Source organism: Chiloscyllium plagiosum, unplaced genomic scaffold, assembly GCF_037043375.1.
Source record: "Chiloscyllium plagiosum isolate Xiang-an unplaced genomic scaffold, Cpla_swu_hap1 HiC_scaffold_44, whole genome shotgun sequence".
Classification (NCBI taxonomy): domain Eukaryota; kingdom Metazoa; phylum Chordata; class Chondrichthyes; order Orectolobiformes; family Hemiscylliidae; genus Chiloscyllium; species Chiloscyllium plagiosum.
This window is the reverse complement of record NW_028270182.1, coordinates 10998031-11015407: the sequence shown is the minus strand read 5'-3', so window position 1 is coordinate 11015407 and position 17377 is coordinate 10998031. Positions and strand designations below refer to the sequence as shown.

The window sequence follows — 17377 nt, the reverse complement described above, 5'->3', positions numbered from 1 at the left end:
CTACCAGTACAGTACCCAGTGTTATACAGTGACAGAGCTGTTCCCACCAGTTCTGTACACGAGTGTTATACAGTGAGAGACCTGTCCTCACCAGTACTGTACCCCAGTGTTATACAATGACAGAGCTGTCCCCACCAGTAGTGTACCCCAGTGTTATATAGTGACAGACCTGTTCCCACCAGTACTGTACCACAGTGTTATACAGTTTTAGACCTGTCCCCAGTAGTACTGTACCACAGTCTTATACAGTGACAGACCCATCCCCACCAGTACTGTACCCCAGTGTTATACAGTGACAGACCTGTTCCCACCAGTACTGTAACCTTGTGTTATACAGTGACAGACGTGTCCCCACCAGTAATGTACGCTAGTGTTACACAGTCACTGCCCTGCCCCACCAGTACAGTACCCCAGTGTTATACAGTGACAGACCTGTCCCCACCAGTACTGTACCCCAGTGTTATATAGTGACAGACCTGTCTCCACCAGTACTGTACCCCAGTATTATACAGTGACAGACCGGTCCCTATCATTACTGTACCCAGTGTTATAGTGACAGACCTGTCCCCACCAGTACTATACACCAGTGTTATACAGTGACAGACCTGCCCCCACCAGTACTGTACCACAATGTTTTACACTGACAGACCTGTCCCCACCAGTACTGTACCCCAGTGTTATATAGTGGCAGACCTGTTCCCACCAGTACTGTATGCCAGTGTTATACAGTGACAGAGCTGTCCCCACCAGTACTGTACCCCAGTGTTATACAGTGACAGACCTGTCCCTGCCAGTACTGTACCTCAGTGTTATACAGTGACAGACATGTCACTCCCAGTACTGTATGCCAGTATTGTACAGTGACAGACCTGTCCCTATCAGTACTGTACCCCAGTGTTATACAGTGACAGACCTGTCCCTATCAGTACTGTACCCCAGTGTTATACAGTGGCAGACCTGTTCCCACCAGTTCTGCACACCAGTGTTATACAGTGACAGACCAGTCCCACCAGTACTGTGCCCCAGTGTTATACAGTGACAGACCAGTCCCACCAGTACTGTGCCCCAGTGTTATACAGTGACAGACCTGTCCCCACCAGCACTGTACCCTTGTGTTATACAGTGACAGACCTGTCCCCACCAGCACTGTACCCTTGTGTTATACAGTGACAGACGTGTCTCCACCAGTACTGTACCCCAGTATTATACAGTGACAGACCGGTCCCTATCATTACTGTACCCAGTGTTATAGTGACAGACCTGTCCCCACCAGTACTATACACCAGTGTTATACAGTGACAGACCTGTCCCCACCAGTACTGTACCACAGTGTTTTACACTGACAGACCTGTCCCCACCAGTACTGTACCCCAGTGTTATATAGTGGCAGACCTGTTCCCACCAGTACTGTATGCCAGTGTTATACAGTGACAGAGCTGTCCCCACCAGTACTGTACCCCAGTGTTATACAGTGACAGACCTGTTCCCAACAGTACTGTACCCCAGTGTCATACAGTGACAGACCTGTACCCACCAGTACTGTACCCCAGTCTTATACAGTGACAGACCCGTCCCCACCCGTACTGTACCCCAGTGTTATACAGCGATAGACCTGTTCCCACCAGTACTGTGCCCCAGTTTTAATAAGTAACACATCTGGCCCCACCAGTATTGGCACCAGTGTTATACAGTGACAGACGTGTCCCCACCAGTACTGCACCTCAGTGTTATTTCGGGACAGACCTGTCCCCACCAGTACTGTACCCTAGTGTTATACAGTGATAGACCTGTCCCCACCATTAATGTACGCCAGTGTTATACAGTGACAGACGTGTCCCCACCAGTACTGCACCTCAGTGTTATTTCGGGACAGCCCGGCCCCACCAGTACAGTACCGCAGTATAATACAGGGACAGACCTGTCCACACCAGTACTGTACCCCAGTGTTATACCGTGACAGACATGTCCCCACCAGTACTGTACCCCAGTGTTATACAGTGACAGACCTGTCCCCACCAGTACTGTACCCCAGTGTTATACAGTGACAGACCTGTCCACACCAGTACTGTATCCCAGTGGTATACCTTGACAGACATGTCCCCACCAGTACTGTACCCGTGTTATACAGTGACAGACGTGTTCCCACCAGTACTGTGCCCCAGTATTATACAGTGACAGACATGTCCCCACCAGTACTGTACCCCAGTGTTAGACAGTGACAGACCTGTCCCCACCAGTACTGTACCCCAGTGTTATACAGGGAGACATGTCCCCACCAGTACTGTACCCCAGTGTTAGACAGTGACATACCTGCCCCCACCAGTACTGTATCCCAGTGTTAGACAGTGACAGACCTGTCCCCACCAGTACTGTATCCCAGTGTTATACAGGGAGACATGTCCCCACCAGTACTGTACCCCAGTGTTAGACAGTGACATACCTGCCCCCACCAGTACTGTATCCCAGTGTTAGACAGTGACAGACCTGTCCCCACCAGTACTGTACCCCAGTGTTATACACTGACAGACCTGCCCCACCAGTACTGTACCCCAGTGTTATACAATGACACACCTGTCCCCATCAGTACTGTACCCCAGTGTTAGACAGTGACACATCTGTCCCTGCCAGTACTGTACCTCCGTCTTATGCAGTGACTGACCTGTTCCCACCAGACTGTACCCTAGCATTATATATCAACAGACCTGTCCCTATCGAAACTGTAACCCACTGTTATACAGTGAAAGACCTGTCCACACCAGTACTGTATCCCAGTGTTATATAGTGACAGACATCTCCCCACCAGTACTGTAGCTGAAAATGTGTTGCTGGAAAAGCGCAGCAGGTCAGGCAGCATCCAGTGAACAGGAGAATCGACGTTTCGGTCATAAGCCCTTCTTCAAGAATGAGGAAAGTGTGTCCAGTAGGCTAAGATAAAAGGTAGGGAGGAGGGACGTGGTGTAGGGGCATCGGAAATGCGATAGGGGGAAAGAGGTCAAGGTGAGGGTGATAGGTCAGACTGGGGTGGGGGCGGAGAGGTCAGGAAGAAGATTGCAGGTTAGGAAGGCGGTACTGAGTTCGTTGGATTTGACCGAGACCTGTCCCCACCAGTACTGTAACCCAGTGTTACACAGTCACAGACCTGTCCCCACCAGTACTGTAACCCAGTGTTACACAGTCACAGACCTGTCCCCACCAGTACTGTAACCCAGTGTTATACAGTGACAGACCTGTCCCCACCAGTACTGTACCCCAGTGTTATGTAGTGACAGACCTGTCTCCACCAGTACTGTACCCCAGTATTATACAGTGACAAACCTGTTCCAACCAATACTGTATGCCTGTGTTACACAGTCACAGACCTGTTCCCACCAGTTCTGTACACTCGTGTTATACAGTGACAGACCTGTCCCCACCAGTAATGTACCCCAGTGTTACACAGTCACAGACCTGTCCCCACCAGTACTGTAACCCAGTGTTACACAGTCACAGACCTGTTCCTACCAGTTCTGTACTACAGTGTTATACAGTGACAGAGCTGTCCCCACCAGTAATGTACCCGTGTTATACAGTGACAGACCTGTCCCCACCAGTACTGTATGCCAGTGTTACATAGTTACAGACCTGTCCCCACCAGTACTGTACCCCAGTGTTAGACAGTGACAGACCTGTCCCCACCAGTACTGTACCCCAGTGTTATACAGTGACAGAGCAGTCCCCACCAGTACTGTACCACAGTGTTATACAGTGACAGACCTGTCCCCACCAGTACTGTACCCCAGTGCTATACGCTGACAGACCTGTCCCCACCAGTACTGTACCCCAGTGTTATACAGTGACAGAGCTGTCCCCACCAGTACTATACTCCAGTCTTATATAGTGACAGACCTGTCCCCACCAGTACTGTACCCCAGTGGTCTTCAGTGACAGAGCTGTCCCCACCGGTATGTGCCCCAGTGTTATACAGTCACTGACATGTCCCCACCAGTACTGTACCCCAGTGTTATACAGTGACAGACCTGTCCCCACCAGTACTGTGCCCGTGTTATACAGTGACAGACCTGTCCCCACCAGTACTGTACCCCAGTGTTATACAGTGACAGACCTGTCCCCACCAGTACTGTACCCCAGTGTTATACAGTGACAGACCTGTCCCCACCAGTACTGTACCCATGTTATACAGTGACATACCTGTCCCCACCAGTACTGTACCCCAGTGTTATACAGTGACAGACCTGTCCCCACCAGTACTGTACCCCAGTATTATGCAGTGACAGAGCTGTCCCCACCAGTACAGTACCCGTGTTATACAGTGACAGACCTGTCCCCACCAGTACTGTACCCCAGTATTATACAGTGACAGACCTGTCTCCACCAGTACTGTACCCCAGTGTTATACAGTGACAGACCTGTCTCCACCAGTACTGTACCCCAGTATTATACAGTGACAGACCAGTCCCCACCAGTACTGTACCCCAGTGTTATACAGTGACAGACCTGTCCCCACCAGTACTGTACCCCAGTATTATACAGTGACAGACCAGTCCCCACCAGTACTGTACCCCAGTGTTATACAGTGACAGACCTGTCCCCACCAGTACTGTACCCCAGTATTATACAGTGACAGACCTGTCCCCACCAGTACAGTACCCGTGTTATACAGTGACAGACCTGTCCCCACCAGTACTGTACCCCAGTGTTATACAGTGACAGACCTGTCCCCACCAGTACTGTACCCCAGTGTTATACAGTGACAGACCTGTCCCCACCAGTACTGTACCCATGTTATACAGTGACATACCTGTCCCCACCAGTACTGTACCCCAGTGTTATACAGTGACAGACCTGTCCCCACCAGTACTGTACCCCAATATTATGCAGTGACAGAGCTGTCCCCACCAGTACAGTACCCGTGTTATACAGTGACAGACCTGTCCCCACCAGTACTGTACCCCAGTATTATACAGTGACAGACCTGTCTCCACCAGTACTGTACCCCAGTGTTATACAGTGACAGACCTGTCTCCACCAGTACTGTACCCCAGTATTATACAGTGACAGACCAGTCCCCACCAGTACTGTACCCCAGTGTTATACAGTGACAGACCTGTCCCCACCAGTACTGTACCCCAGTATTATACAGTGACAGACCAGTCCCCACCAGTACTGTACCCCAGTGTTATACAGTGACAGACCTGTCCCCACCAGTACTGTACCCCAGTATTATACAGTGACAGACCTGTCCCCACCAGTACAGTACCCGTGTTATACAGTGACAGACCAGTCCCCACCAGTACTGTGCCCCAGTGTTATACAGTGACAGACCTGTCCCCACCAGTACTGTACCCCAGTATTATACAGTGACAGACCTGTCCCCACCAGTACTGTACCCCAGTGTTACAGTGACAGAGCTGTCTCCACCAGTACTGTACCCCAGTGTTATACAGTGACAGAGCTGTCCCCACCAGTATTGTGCCCCAGTGTTATACAGTGACAGAGCTGTCCCCACCAGTACTGTGCCCCAGTGCTCTTTCTCATGGTCCTTTGGTTCTCTATCTTTGACCTTCACCCTTCATCAACTCTACCACCATCGGAGCTCTTTGCTTCTGACCTGTCACTGCCTGAAAGCTTACAGCTCTGTTCCCTGCTCTTTCAAGCCTTCTCCAACTGCTTGAGCTACCACTCCCAACGCTTCCTGTGTGTGTGTGTGTGTGTGTGTGTGTGTGCTTGCCAATATCCTGCAATATACATTCCAAGCCTTCAGAAAGAAAACAGGTTGTGAAGCTGCTGCAGTGGACAGGGATGCTCCTGGTCTGATGTACCAGCTCGCGCTGAATGGCCAGGATCCGATCCCGGGCAGCTTCACAATTCGCTTTCTTCCCCGTGATGAGGATCACTTCGGAGTTGCTGTTCTCTGTTGGGAGGTCGATCTTGGTGTTTGTTTCTTCACGGATCTGGGAAAGAATAGCAGAGTCAGAGGAAATCCTAAGAGCTTCAGAAATAGGAGCAGGGATGAGGCCATTCAGCCCATTGAACCTGCTGCACCGATTCAATAAGATCATGAGATCATTCAGCCCATCGAACCTGCTGCACCGATCCACTTTTCCTGCCTGCCACCCACGCCCATAACCTCTGACTTGCTTGTCCATCAGTGTGGAGTTTGCACATTCTCCCTGCGTCTGCGTGGGTTTCCTCCGGGAGCTCCGGTTTCCTCCCACAGTCAAAATAATTGCAGGTCAGGGTGAATCTGCCGTGCTACATTGCCCATAGTGTTCGGTGCCTTAGTTAGAGGGAAATGGGTCTGGGTAGGCTACTCTTCAGAGGGTCAGTGCAGACTGGTTGGGCCGAAGGTCCTGTTTCCACACTGTAGGGAATCTCATCTAATCTAATAATCGATCGAACTCAGCTAAGCCTGCTCAACTCTACGGGATCGGGAATCCACACATAACAACCTCACAAAGATGCCATTGGTTCCTAACTCTGTCTTAAATGGGAGACTCGTTATTTTGAAACTGTGTTACCTGGTTCTCAACTCTAAACATTTTCTCAGCATTTACCCTGTCAAGCCCCCTCAGAACTTTCCATGTTTCAATATGATCTCCTCCTGCTCTTCAAATAAGTACGGGTCAAATGTGCTCAGGTTTTTCTCTTAAGACAAATCTTTTTCTGAGGTATCAGCCCAGGGATAAGGAACTTCTCGAGTGAGGAGACCAAAAATGTCCACAATACTCCAGTGTATTCTCACCAATACACGACACTGTACGGTTGCAGCATCAGCACTTTTATACTCCATCCTCTTGCAATAAAGACCAAGTAACGCTCACACCGTTTATTATGGTCACCGAGGTGTGGGAGATTCAATCAGTAACAGGGCATAGCAAAGGGGAGCTGAGAGGAGACGAAGCATGAGAGGAAGTGAAGTCTTTCAGACTCACACGGAAGTATGTGAAAGGAAAAAGGAGGCTATTTGGCCCATCGATTCTCTGCAGAGCAATGTCATCAGTCCCATTCCCCGGTTTAACCTGTGTGCCACACAATGTGAGATGCTCTAACTGGGGTTGGGGTTAAGCAAGTGCAGAGGCAAAGGCACCCCCTTTGTGGACTCCCTGGAGCACCAATGGAGGAATGCTCCCCTCCACGTACATCCCACTTTGACCTTGTTGAACTCAGCATTACCCCACCCTGGGACCTGCCAACCTGGTCCCAGTGATATTCCTCTGATTGGGCCCACTTGACTGCAGTTCCAGCAGTGGCCACCATTCCCACCTGGCGCCACTGGAGCTACAAGCCTTCCTGCTATCTCACTGGCTCACTCGCACTGTCTAATGACGGACTTGTTCCCGGGAAAGTAGTGAAGATCTTGCAGGGTTAGGGGTAGGGACAAGCTCCTCCCTGGAATTTGAGCCGGGTGTGGTGGTTAGGTGCGAGGATGGGATTGCAACACCTGCACAACATCCAACCCGTGAACTCCCAGACAACACGAAGGCAAAATCCTTGCAAATGTTTACAATGCTGGGCAGGCTGAACTTTGTTGGGGCAGATAGCACTGTATTGCTTGATGGATGAAACCAGGATGGGTTAGGAATTAGGAACAAGAGCAAGTCACTTGGCCTCTCAATTGCTCGGCAATTCAATAAGATCATGGCTGGTCTGATTGTTACCTCAACTGTACATTCCCAGCTTACTCTGATAACCTCTTGCCTCCTTGCTGATCAAGTATATATCCTGCCTTGCTTTAAAGACTCTCTTCCATCACTTTTTGAGGGTGAGAGCTGCAAAGACACACAAACCTCTGAGAAAAAAATTACTCCTTATCTTAAATGGGCGATCCCTTATATTGAAACCGTGAGTAGCAATAGGCCATTGATCCCATTGACTCTACTCCAACATGCATCAGGTTTCAGGGTGATGGCGGGAATCACTTGTTCAGACACAGGGAAAGGGAGATCTGAATCACAAATTCTCCCAACTACGGTGGCTCAGTGGTAAGCACTGCTGCCTCATGGCACCAGGGACCTGGGTTCGATTCCACTCTCGGGCGACTGCCTTGTGCAGAGCTTGCATGTTCTTCCCTGTGTCTGTGTGAGTTTGCTCCGGTTTCCTCCCACAGTTCCAAAGGTGTGCAGGCTAGAGTGGATTGACCATACTATGGTGTCCAGAAATGTGCAGGCTAGGTGGATTAGCCATGAGGAATATTGGGTAGGGGTCTGGAGGGGCGGTGTTGACTCGATGGGCTGGATGGCCTGCTTCCACACTGTAGGGATTCTATATAAAACAAAAAATCATGGCTAGTCTTCTACTTGAACACCCTCTTCCTACACTCTCCCTTGACACTTTCAATATTTGGAAATCTATTGATCTCTGTCTTGAACATAATCTGATAATAATGCCAGTATAGAGAGTGTGGTGTTGGAAAAGCACAGCAGGTCAGGCAGCATCCGAGGAGCAGGAAAATCGACGTTTCAGGCATAAACCCTTCATCAGGAATTTTTGACCTGCTGTGCTTTTCCAGCACCACACTCTCGACACTGATCTCCAGCATCTGCAGTCCTCACTTTCTCCTCCCTGATAATGCCAGAACCATTCACCGAATGGGGAGTGCCACGGTGCCTGGCGCACTGCCCCCCCCCCCCCCCCTACCCTCACCTGCATGCCAACATCAGAATCTTTTTCTGCAAAGGCCCAGGTAAGATTGTTGTAAAGAGACAAGGAGAACCTCTTCAAGGACCCACACCAATCAACCCCGCCGCCCCATGGCCAAACATTTCAACTCCCCCCCCCCCCCCCCCGCCAACCCTGCCGAGAACATGCAGGTCCTGGGCCGCCTCCACCGCCACTCCCATACCACCCGACACCTGGAAGAAGAACACCTCATCTTCTGCCCCAGAACACTTCAACCCCAGGGCATCAATGTGGACTTCACCAGTTTCCTCATTTCCCCTCCCCCCACCTTACCCCAGTTCCAACCTTCCAGCTCAGCACCGCCCCCATGACCTGTCCCACCTGTCAATCTTCCTTCTCACCTATCCGCTCCACCCTCCTCTCTGACCTATCACCTTTACCCCCACCTCCATCCAGCTATTGTATTCTTAGCTACCTTCTCTCCAGCCCCACCCCCCCTCCCATTTATCTTTCCACCCTGGAGGCTCCCAGCCTTATTCCTGATGAAGCACTTTTGCCCGAAACGTCGATTTTCCTGCTCCTCAGATGCTGCCTGACCTGTTGTGCTTTTCCAGGACAACTCTACTCTAGACTCTGATCTCCAGCATCTGCGGTTCTCACTTTCGCCATCCTTGGAAGAGGATTCGCAGTGAGGTTAAAATCCCAGGCAGAAGTGGGTACTGCAGATGAAGGGCTTTTGGCCGAAATGTTGACTTTCCAGATCCTCGGATGCTGCCTGACCTGCTGTGCTTTTCCAGCGCCATTCTAATCTTGACTCTAATCTCCAGCACCTGCTTCTCCAGTACCCACTTCTGCCCAGTTAAGATTGGTTGAGTCTAGTCACTGGTACCAGAATAACTCAAATGCTCCATAGCTACAGTGGAAAATGCTCGGTTCAACTCACGAGCCTCTGTCCATCGTTCATCAATCTCACCCTGTCGTCACATTCTTAGCATAGGAGCATCAAAGGTAGACAAGTAGGAGGGTGGGAGAACACAACAAGTCAGGCAGCATCAGTAGGTGGAGAAGCCGACGTTTCGGCTGTAACCCTGTCCACCCGAAACCCAGCACACCCCTCTCAGGTTCTCCACCTCCTGATGCTGCCTGCCTTGCTGTGTCCTCCCAGCCTCCTGCTTGGATTCCCACATCTGCGTTTTTTTTTGTCTCGAGCATTCTTAGCATAATCTTACAGAGCTTTCCCTTAAACATATCAAAACAACTCTTTTCAATCCTCAAGGGGCTGGATTTTTTTTTTAGTTCTACTCTCTAGAAAGCAAATATTTTCCATCACAGCTTCTGTTTTTCTCTTCTTCTGCTAACGTGAGAGATTCAAAAGAGAGAAAACACAACTCGGTGGCTTTAGGAACGAATCAATGGGGGTTGAGTAATTGGAGCTGCACAGACCACGAAACAGGATTCGTCTCCGGCCTGTGTAAAGGCCAGGTGCAGCATTTCAAAAAACTTCACTGCCCCTCGGGTAGGGAAGGCATGAGGCAAATAACCCACCCTACGTTAATTTCTTCTCTCAGAAGAAAAACATTACCAAACGAGCGCATTCCCAGACAAAGTAAAACCCAAAGAACTGTGGATGCTGGAAATCAGAAACTAAATCAGAAATTGCTGGGAAAACTGAACTGAAGAAGGCTTGCCGGATTTGAAAGGTTAACTCTGCATTCACTCCACAGATGTTGCCAGACCTGCTGAGTTTTGCCAGCAACTTCTGTTCTTGATTGAACGTGGGGTGGCACGGTGGCTCAGCGGTTGGCCCTGCAGCACCAGGGACCTGGGTTCGATTCCACCTTCGGGTGACACATCTGTGTGGAGTTTGCTTGTTCTCCCCGTGTCTGCGTATGTTGCTTCCGGGTGCTCCACAGTCCAAAGATGTGGAGGTTAGGTGGATCGGCCATGCTAAATTGCCCTGTCGTATCCCATGTTGTGGAGGTTAGGTGGATCGGCCATGCTAAATTGCCCATAGTGTCCTGTATTGCGCAGGCTAGTTGGATTAGCCATGGGAAATGCAGGGTTATAGGGAAGGAGTGGGTCTCGGTGGAATGTCCCTCAGAGGGTTGGTGCTGACTTGATGGGCTGAATGGTTGGCTTCCACACTGTCGGGGTTCTATTTATTCCCCATCCTTAGTTGCACTCAATGGGGGGACTCTCAGATCTTTTGTCTGAATACTGCAGCCTGCGTGGTGAATTTAGATGTTAATTATATTCAGATGATGGGCATTAACCAGGGGTCCACTGAGCTCCTATGCATGGGAACAGCCCAAAATTGATTGTTGGGCTGGGAGGTGTATACATTCACTTTGTATACCTGTGAATAAAAGCCTACAGGTCATCGAGTCATTGACAGTACCAAAAGAGACGATTCGGCCTATTGAGGCCATGCTAGCTCTCTGCACAGCAATCCAGTCAGCCCCCAGGAGAAACCCGGCGCACCCCTCTCTCAGGTTTGTACCTTTTTGATGTTGGCTCCTCCTTTGCCGATTATGTTCTTGTGGAACTGCTTGAAGATGGGGATGGAGACTGAGTAGCTGTTCTCAATCTGGGGGTGGCAAAGATCAAGAGAAAAGAAAAATGGCTCAGAAGGTGAACTTCTATTCAAGGTGGGGAATGACACTGTTTGAGATGCACTTTCAGAAGCGCTCACACTACAGGGAGAGACAGAGAGATAGAAATAAAGTTGATCATTCAGGTTGGGGACCTCTCATCAGGACAGAAATATTCATTCTGTTTCTGTCCTCAGAATTGTACGGCAACTGCTCTGCCCAAGTCTGTAAGAAACTACAGAGAGCCATGAACAGAGCTCACACAAGCCAACCTTCCATCTATTGACTCCATCTGTACATTCCGCTGCCTCAGGTAGGCAGCCAACATCATCAAAGACCCCCCCACCCCGTTATGATCTCTTCCAACCTCTTCCATTGGGCAGAAAATACAAAAGCTTAAACACATTAAAAGCTTAAACAGGCTAAAGAACAGTTTCTATCCCGCTGCTATCAGATTCTGGATGGACCTCTCAAATTTCAAATTTAATGTTGACCTCGCTCTTTGAGCACCTTCTCTGCAGCTGGAACATAGTATTACTTGCTCTGTCCTATTACCGTAATGCATTATGTACGGTATGAGCTGCCTTACTGCATGCAAAACAAAACTTTTCACTGTACTGAGGTACATGTGACATAATAAATCAAATCAAAGACTCCCAATCTTCTGAGTATTTCCAGTATTCTACAGCATACAGTACAGAAACAGACCCTTTGGTCTAACTTGTCCATGCCGACTAGATATCCTAAATTAATCTAGTCCCATTTGGCCCGTATCCCTCTAAATCCTTCACAGTCTGATGTGTTTCAAATGTTGCAACTGTAGCTTTCATATCTGTAATATTTTGCTCTTAGTTTATGTGGTGTTAAGAAGCTTGATGGGAAAAAAGCCACAGCCCATTCAGATTTCCCTGATAACTGCACCTTCTGCATTCTGCTATCCTTCTTGTGAATCAGTGTTGCACCTCCCACTGCCTCCAGACGGTTTTTGCAAATGAAAAGCATTGCTGCACACAGTTTTCCCAGTGAGAGCCAACCCAAGGTTTGACACAAAGGTAACATAATCTTCCTGGTTTTTCGCTTCCATAATTCCCAGAGAGTTCCCAGGAAACATACAGCCTAGTGGCTCCCAAACTGTGGGCTGTGACACAAAGCGAGTCGCAGAAATATAAGCTTTAAAAGGGACCTGAGGGGCAAAGGTGGTTCATGTTATGGAATGAACTGCCACAGGAAGTGGTAGATGCAGGTACAGTTACAACACGTGAAAAACATTTGGACAGTTACATGGACAGGAAATAGGGTGGCACAGTGGCTCAGTTGTTAGCACTGCTGCCTCACAGCACTAGGGACCCAGGTTTGATTCCAGCCTCGGTCAACTGTCTGTGTGGAGTCTGCACATTCTCCCTGTGTCTGCGTGGGTTTCCTCCGGGTGCTCTGGTTTCCTCCCACAGTCCAAAGGTGTGTAGATTAGGGTGGATTGGCTGTGCTAAATTGCCCCATAGTGTTAGTGCAATAGTCAGGGGTAAATATAGGGTGGGGGAATGGATCTGGGTGGGTTACTCTTCGAAGGGTTGGTGTGGACTTGCTGGGCTGAAGGGCCTGTTTCCATACTGTCGGGAATCTAATCTAATTTTAAAAATCACACAATACCAGGTTATAGTCCAAAGGTTTATTTGGAAGTACAAGGTTTTGGAGCATCGCTCCTTTGTCAGGTAACTAGTGGGGCAAGATCACAGGACACCACTAGCTACCTGATGACAGAGCAGCACTTCGAAAGCTTGTACTTACAAATAAATCTGTTGGACTATAACCTGGGCTTGTATGATTTTTAACTTTGTCCATGCCAGTCCAACACCGGCACCTTCACATCATGAATAGGAAAAGTTTAGAGGGATATGGGCCAAATGGAGACAAATGGGATAATTTTAATTCGGGAAACTTGGTCAGTATGGACTGGATGGACTCTATGTGAATGGGGTTGCAGGATTCATCCCTTCTCCTCCCCCAAGACTGTGATTCCACACCAGGAACAAGATTCAGGAGACATCTGGCCCTATCCCCACCCTGCTCATTTCTCCGTCTCTGTTGTGAGTTCCCATGCATGGTCGCTTCACTGAGTATCAAAGCTGAGCCCTAATTATGCTCCGAGAGAAAGGAGTTATAAATAGTTGTTAGTTAATTATTCTCTGTTAGACTTTTAAAAATAAAGTTGTTAATTGTTACTTTACATAATGACTTTTGGGGATGATTCTTTCCCTCTCGAATTTTAACAGATTACAGCACGGGGTGAATCTTTTCTGTGTTGCTGGCTTAAATTAGCAGAAGGGTTCACCCCGTATCCTAACATATTATATAGTCATCTGTAACATATGAATGTTAATAAACTGTCTACAAAACTTCATGTACTCCACTGCTTTGTTGTGGGAAGCGTCCATGAGTACATTACTTTTCAAGTGTCAGAAGCACTGGATGCAAGCAGGATTTCAGGGCCTTTCTACACAACCAGCCTGAGAAGGGATGGGAGGGGAGAAGTGTAAGGATTATGATAGCGGGCACTAGATTGCAAGAAAAACCCAAAGGGTTCTGTATAAAGACACCAGTTTAAGTCTGCCCAGGAGTGCCAATCAATTGTACCAGGTACCACAGTAATATGCACCAGGGAACTGAGCAGGCCGGACTGCCACCATCACTTACCAAGTCAGCGATGACTTTCTGCAGAAACTTCCCACATTTCTCCACCTCGGTCTTGGGGCCGCGCAGCTGGACAATGTCACTTTTCTGCACAGGATCTGGGAAGTTGATGATTACCTAGATTGAGAAAAAAGCTACAATTTTCTTTGAAGGCTTAGGAAACCAGAATGGTTAGTTACTCTGGAAACAGTCAACATGGGAAAATTGGAATGAAATGGCCACTCATCCCTTCCGCCTGTTACACAGGAAAAGCAGACCATTCAGCCCATCTAGCCTGTTACACAGGGACAGGAGGAGACCATTCAGACCATCTAGCCTGTTATACAGGGACAGGGGGAGACCATTCAGCCCATCTAGCCTGTTACACAGGGACAGGAGGAGACCATTCAGCCCATCTAGTCTGTTATACAGGGACAGGAGGAGACTATTCAGCCCAACTAGCCTGTTTTAGAGGGACAGGAGGAGACCATTCAGCCCATCTAGCCTGTTACACAGGGACAGGAGGAGTCCATTCAGCCCATCTAGTCTGTTACACAGAGACAAGAGACCATTCAGCCCATCTAGCCTGTTACACATGGACAGGAGGAGACCATTCAGCCCATCCAGCCTGTTACACAGGAACAGGAGACCATTCAGCCCATCCAGCCTATTACACAGGAACAGAAGGAGACCATTCAGCCCATCTAGCCTGTTACACAGGGACAAGAGAGACCATTCAACCCATCCAGCCTGTTACACAGGGACAGGAGACCATTCAGCCCATCTAGCCTGTTACACAGGGACAGGAGAGACCATTCAGCCCATCTAGCCTGTTACACAGGGACAGGAGGAGACCATTCAGCCCATCTAGCCTGTTACACAGGGACAGGAGGAGACCATTCAGCCGATCTAGCCTGTTACACAGGGACAGGAGGAGACCATTCAGCCGATCTAGCCTGTTACACAGGGACAGGAGGAGACCATTCAGCCGATCTAGCCTGTTACACGGGGACAGGAGAGACCTGTTATAGAGATACAGGAGGAGACCATTCAGACCATCTAGCCTGTTACACAGGAACTGGAAAGACCATGCAGCCCATCTAGCCTGTTCATTCGGAGTAGAGGAGGCAATTTCCTGTTACTCAATAATAGGTCATTCAACCATTCCAGTCTGCTACACAGGAAAAGGAGGATGCCTTCAGTATATTACATAGAAACAGGGATGTTATTCAGTGCCTCAAACTTAACATCAGGATGAGACTATTCAGCTCCTGAAGCCTGTTAACATTAGGACCAGGGAAAAAAAAACATTCAGCCTCTTAAGCAAGTTCTGCAATTAAAGTATATCATGGTTTTCATAGAATGCCTCCAGTGTGAAGCAGGCCATTCAGCCCATCGAATCTACAGCAACCCTCTAAAGAGCATCCCACCCAGACACAACCCCCCGTATCCTATCGATGTAACCACACAATTCCCCTGGCTAACCCATCTAGCCTGCACATCCCTGGACACAACGGAGCAATTTCCCATGGCCAATCCACCCTAATCTGCGCATCTTTGGACTGTTGGGGGGAAACCAGAGCACCCAGAGGAAACCCACACAGACACAGTGACAATGTGTGAACTCAACACAGACAGTCGCCTGAGGCTGGAACCCGGGTCCCTAGCAATGTGAGGCAGCAGAGCTAACCATTGAGCCATCGTGGTTGAGACAGTTTGCGATTCAGATTTCCCTTCTGCTCTGCTTGAACAAGTGACTCTCAGCATCACTCCGAACCCGCCTGGCTCCAATTCTAAGCTCCTACTGTGATTCCCTCGTTTCCTCTCAACTGGCCATATTAAACTGTTTAAATATCTTCAACACCTCAGTTAAATCAGCCCTCAGCCAACTACAGTACACTCAAGCTATCTAATACAAGCCTAGCCCACATGAATTGTGTCAGTCAGTAAATGTGACTCTAACCTACTCAGAGAAACTGAGAAGCTGGGATTGCTCACTTTAAAATACAGAAGATCAAAGGAGATGTGACAGAGGTGTTCAAAACAAGAAAGGGCTTTGAAAGCGTTTGACAGACAGAAATGCTTTCCACTGACTGGGTGACAAGAAGGCATTATAAAATAATTGCTGAAGGAACCAAGGAGAGTTGTGGAAAGCATTTTTTTAATACAGCGAGATGCTCAGGTTTTCACCACGGGGTGCGGAAGCTGATTTAACAGCAACTATCAAAAGAGGAAATGGGTAAGAATTTGAAAAGAAAACATTTTCAAGGCTATGGGGAAAAATCAGAGAGTGAGGGACTAATTGGGAAGCTCGCGCAAAGACCTAACGGGCCGAGCGGACTCCTTTTTTGCCGCCTACGTCTCCGCGGGTGGTGGGTGGGTAGGTGGGTAGTGGAAGATTGCTTTTACCTCAGGGAATTTGTCGCGAACTTCTTTGATCTTCTCCCCCTTCTGGCCGATGATGGATCGGTGTAAACGCTGCTCAATGATCAAGTCCTTGGTCCGTTCGTTCTCCTGACAGCGACAGAGAAAGGAAAACATACACTGGAAACGCACCACCACATAAAAGCTGCAAACAGCCTTTGGCACTCTCAGACGGCTCAGGTGACTGGTTTTGATTCAACTCTTGGGGACGAGGGCCAGCACAGCGTTAATGTCTCTCGAGGTGGTGGTGAGCCGCTTTTTGAACACAACTGAGTGGCCACTTCAGAGGTCTGGAGTCACATGTAGGCCAGACCAGGGGAGGACAGCAGATAAAGGACTTTGTACATGAACAGGAAGAGTTGGAGGGATTTATTAGGTTAGATTCCCTACAGTATGGAAATAAGCCCTTTGGTTCGACAAGTCCACACCAACCCTCCAAAGAGCAACCCACCCAGACACTATATTTACCCCTGACTAATGCACCTAACACCACGGTCAATTTAGCACAGCCAATTCACTTGACCTGCACGTCTTTGAATTGTGGGAGGAAATTGGAGCACCTGGAGGAAACCTACGCAGACACGGGGAGAATGCGTAAACTCCACACAGAGGCAGGAATTGAACCCTGGTCCCTGGTGCTATGAGGCAGCAGTGTTAACCACTGAGCCACTATGCCACCTCAAATGTGGATCATGTGGGGTATGGGCCAAGTGCAGGCAGGTGGGACTTTAGTTTGGGATTACGTTCGACATGGACAGGTTGGACCGAAGGGTCTGTTTCCGTGCTGTATGACTCTCTGATACTAATGTACCGGATGGATACCTCTGACAATCTGGTAGCTCCACTGCTCAGACCAAGTCTTAATTCCCAATTTATTTAATTTAAAAAAATTCTTTATTCTTTCATGAGATGTGAGCTTTGTTGGCAGAGCCATAACTGTTGCATGTCCCTACTGAGAGGTATTCTGGATCACTGCACAGGGAAGTCACATGTGCGGCCAGACCCAGGTAGGGGTGGGAAGGTTCTTCTTCCGAAAGGTCATTTGCAATAGTCAGCGACTGCATCTTGGGCATCAT

General features: G+C 48.9%; 1 protein-coding gene across 1 annotated transcript in view; it reads right to left on the bottom strand.

Moving 5' to 3' along the window:
• Positions 1-17377, bottom strand: part of LOC122544392 (vigilin-like) — a gene marked incomplete at its 5' end in the record, with an annotated part of 137911 nt that overhangs the window by 94953 nt on the left and 25581 nt on the right. Inside the window, 4 exons of the mRNA XM_087982941.1 lie at positions 5820-5951; positions 11120-11206; positions 13902-14015; positions 16287-16391. Coding sequence (XP_087839067.1) covers positions 5820-5951; positions 11120-11206; positions 13902-14015; positions 16287-16391 — 438 coding nt within the window. The remainder of the gene's footprint in view (positions 1-5819; positions 5952-11119; positions 11207-13901; positions 14016-16286; positions 16392-17377) is intronic.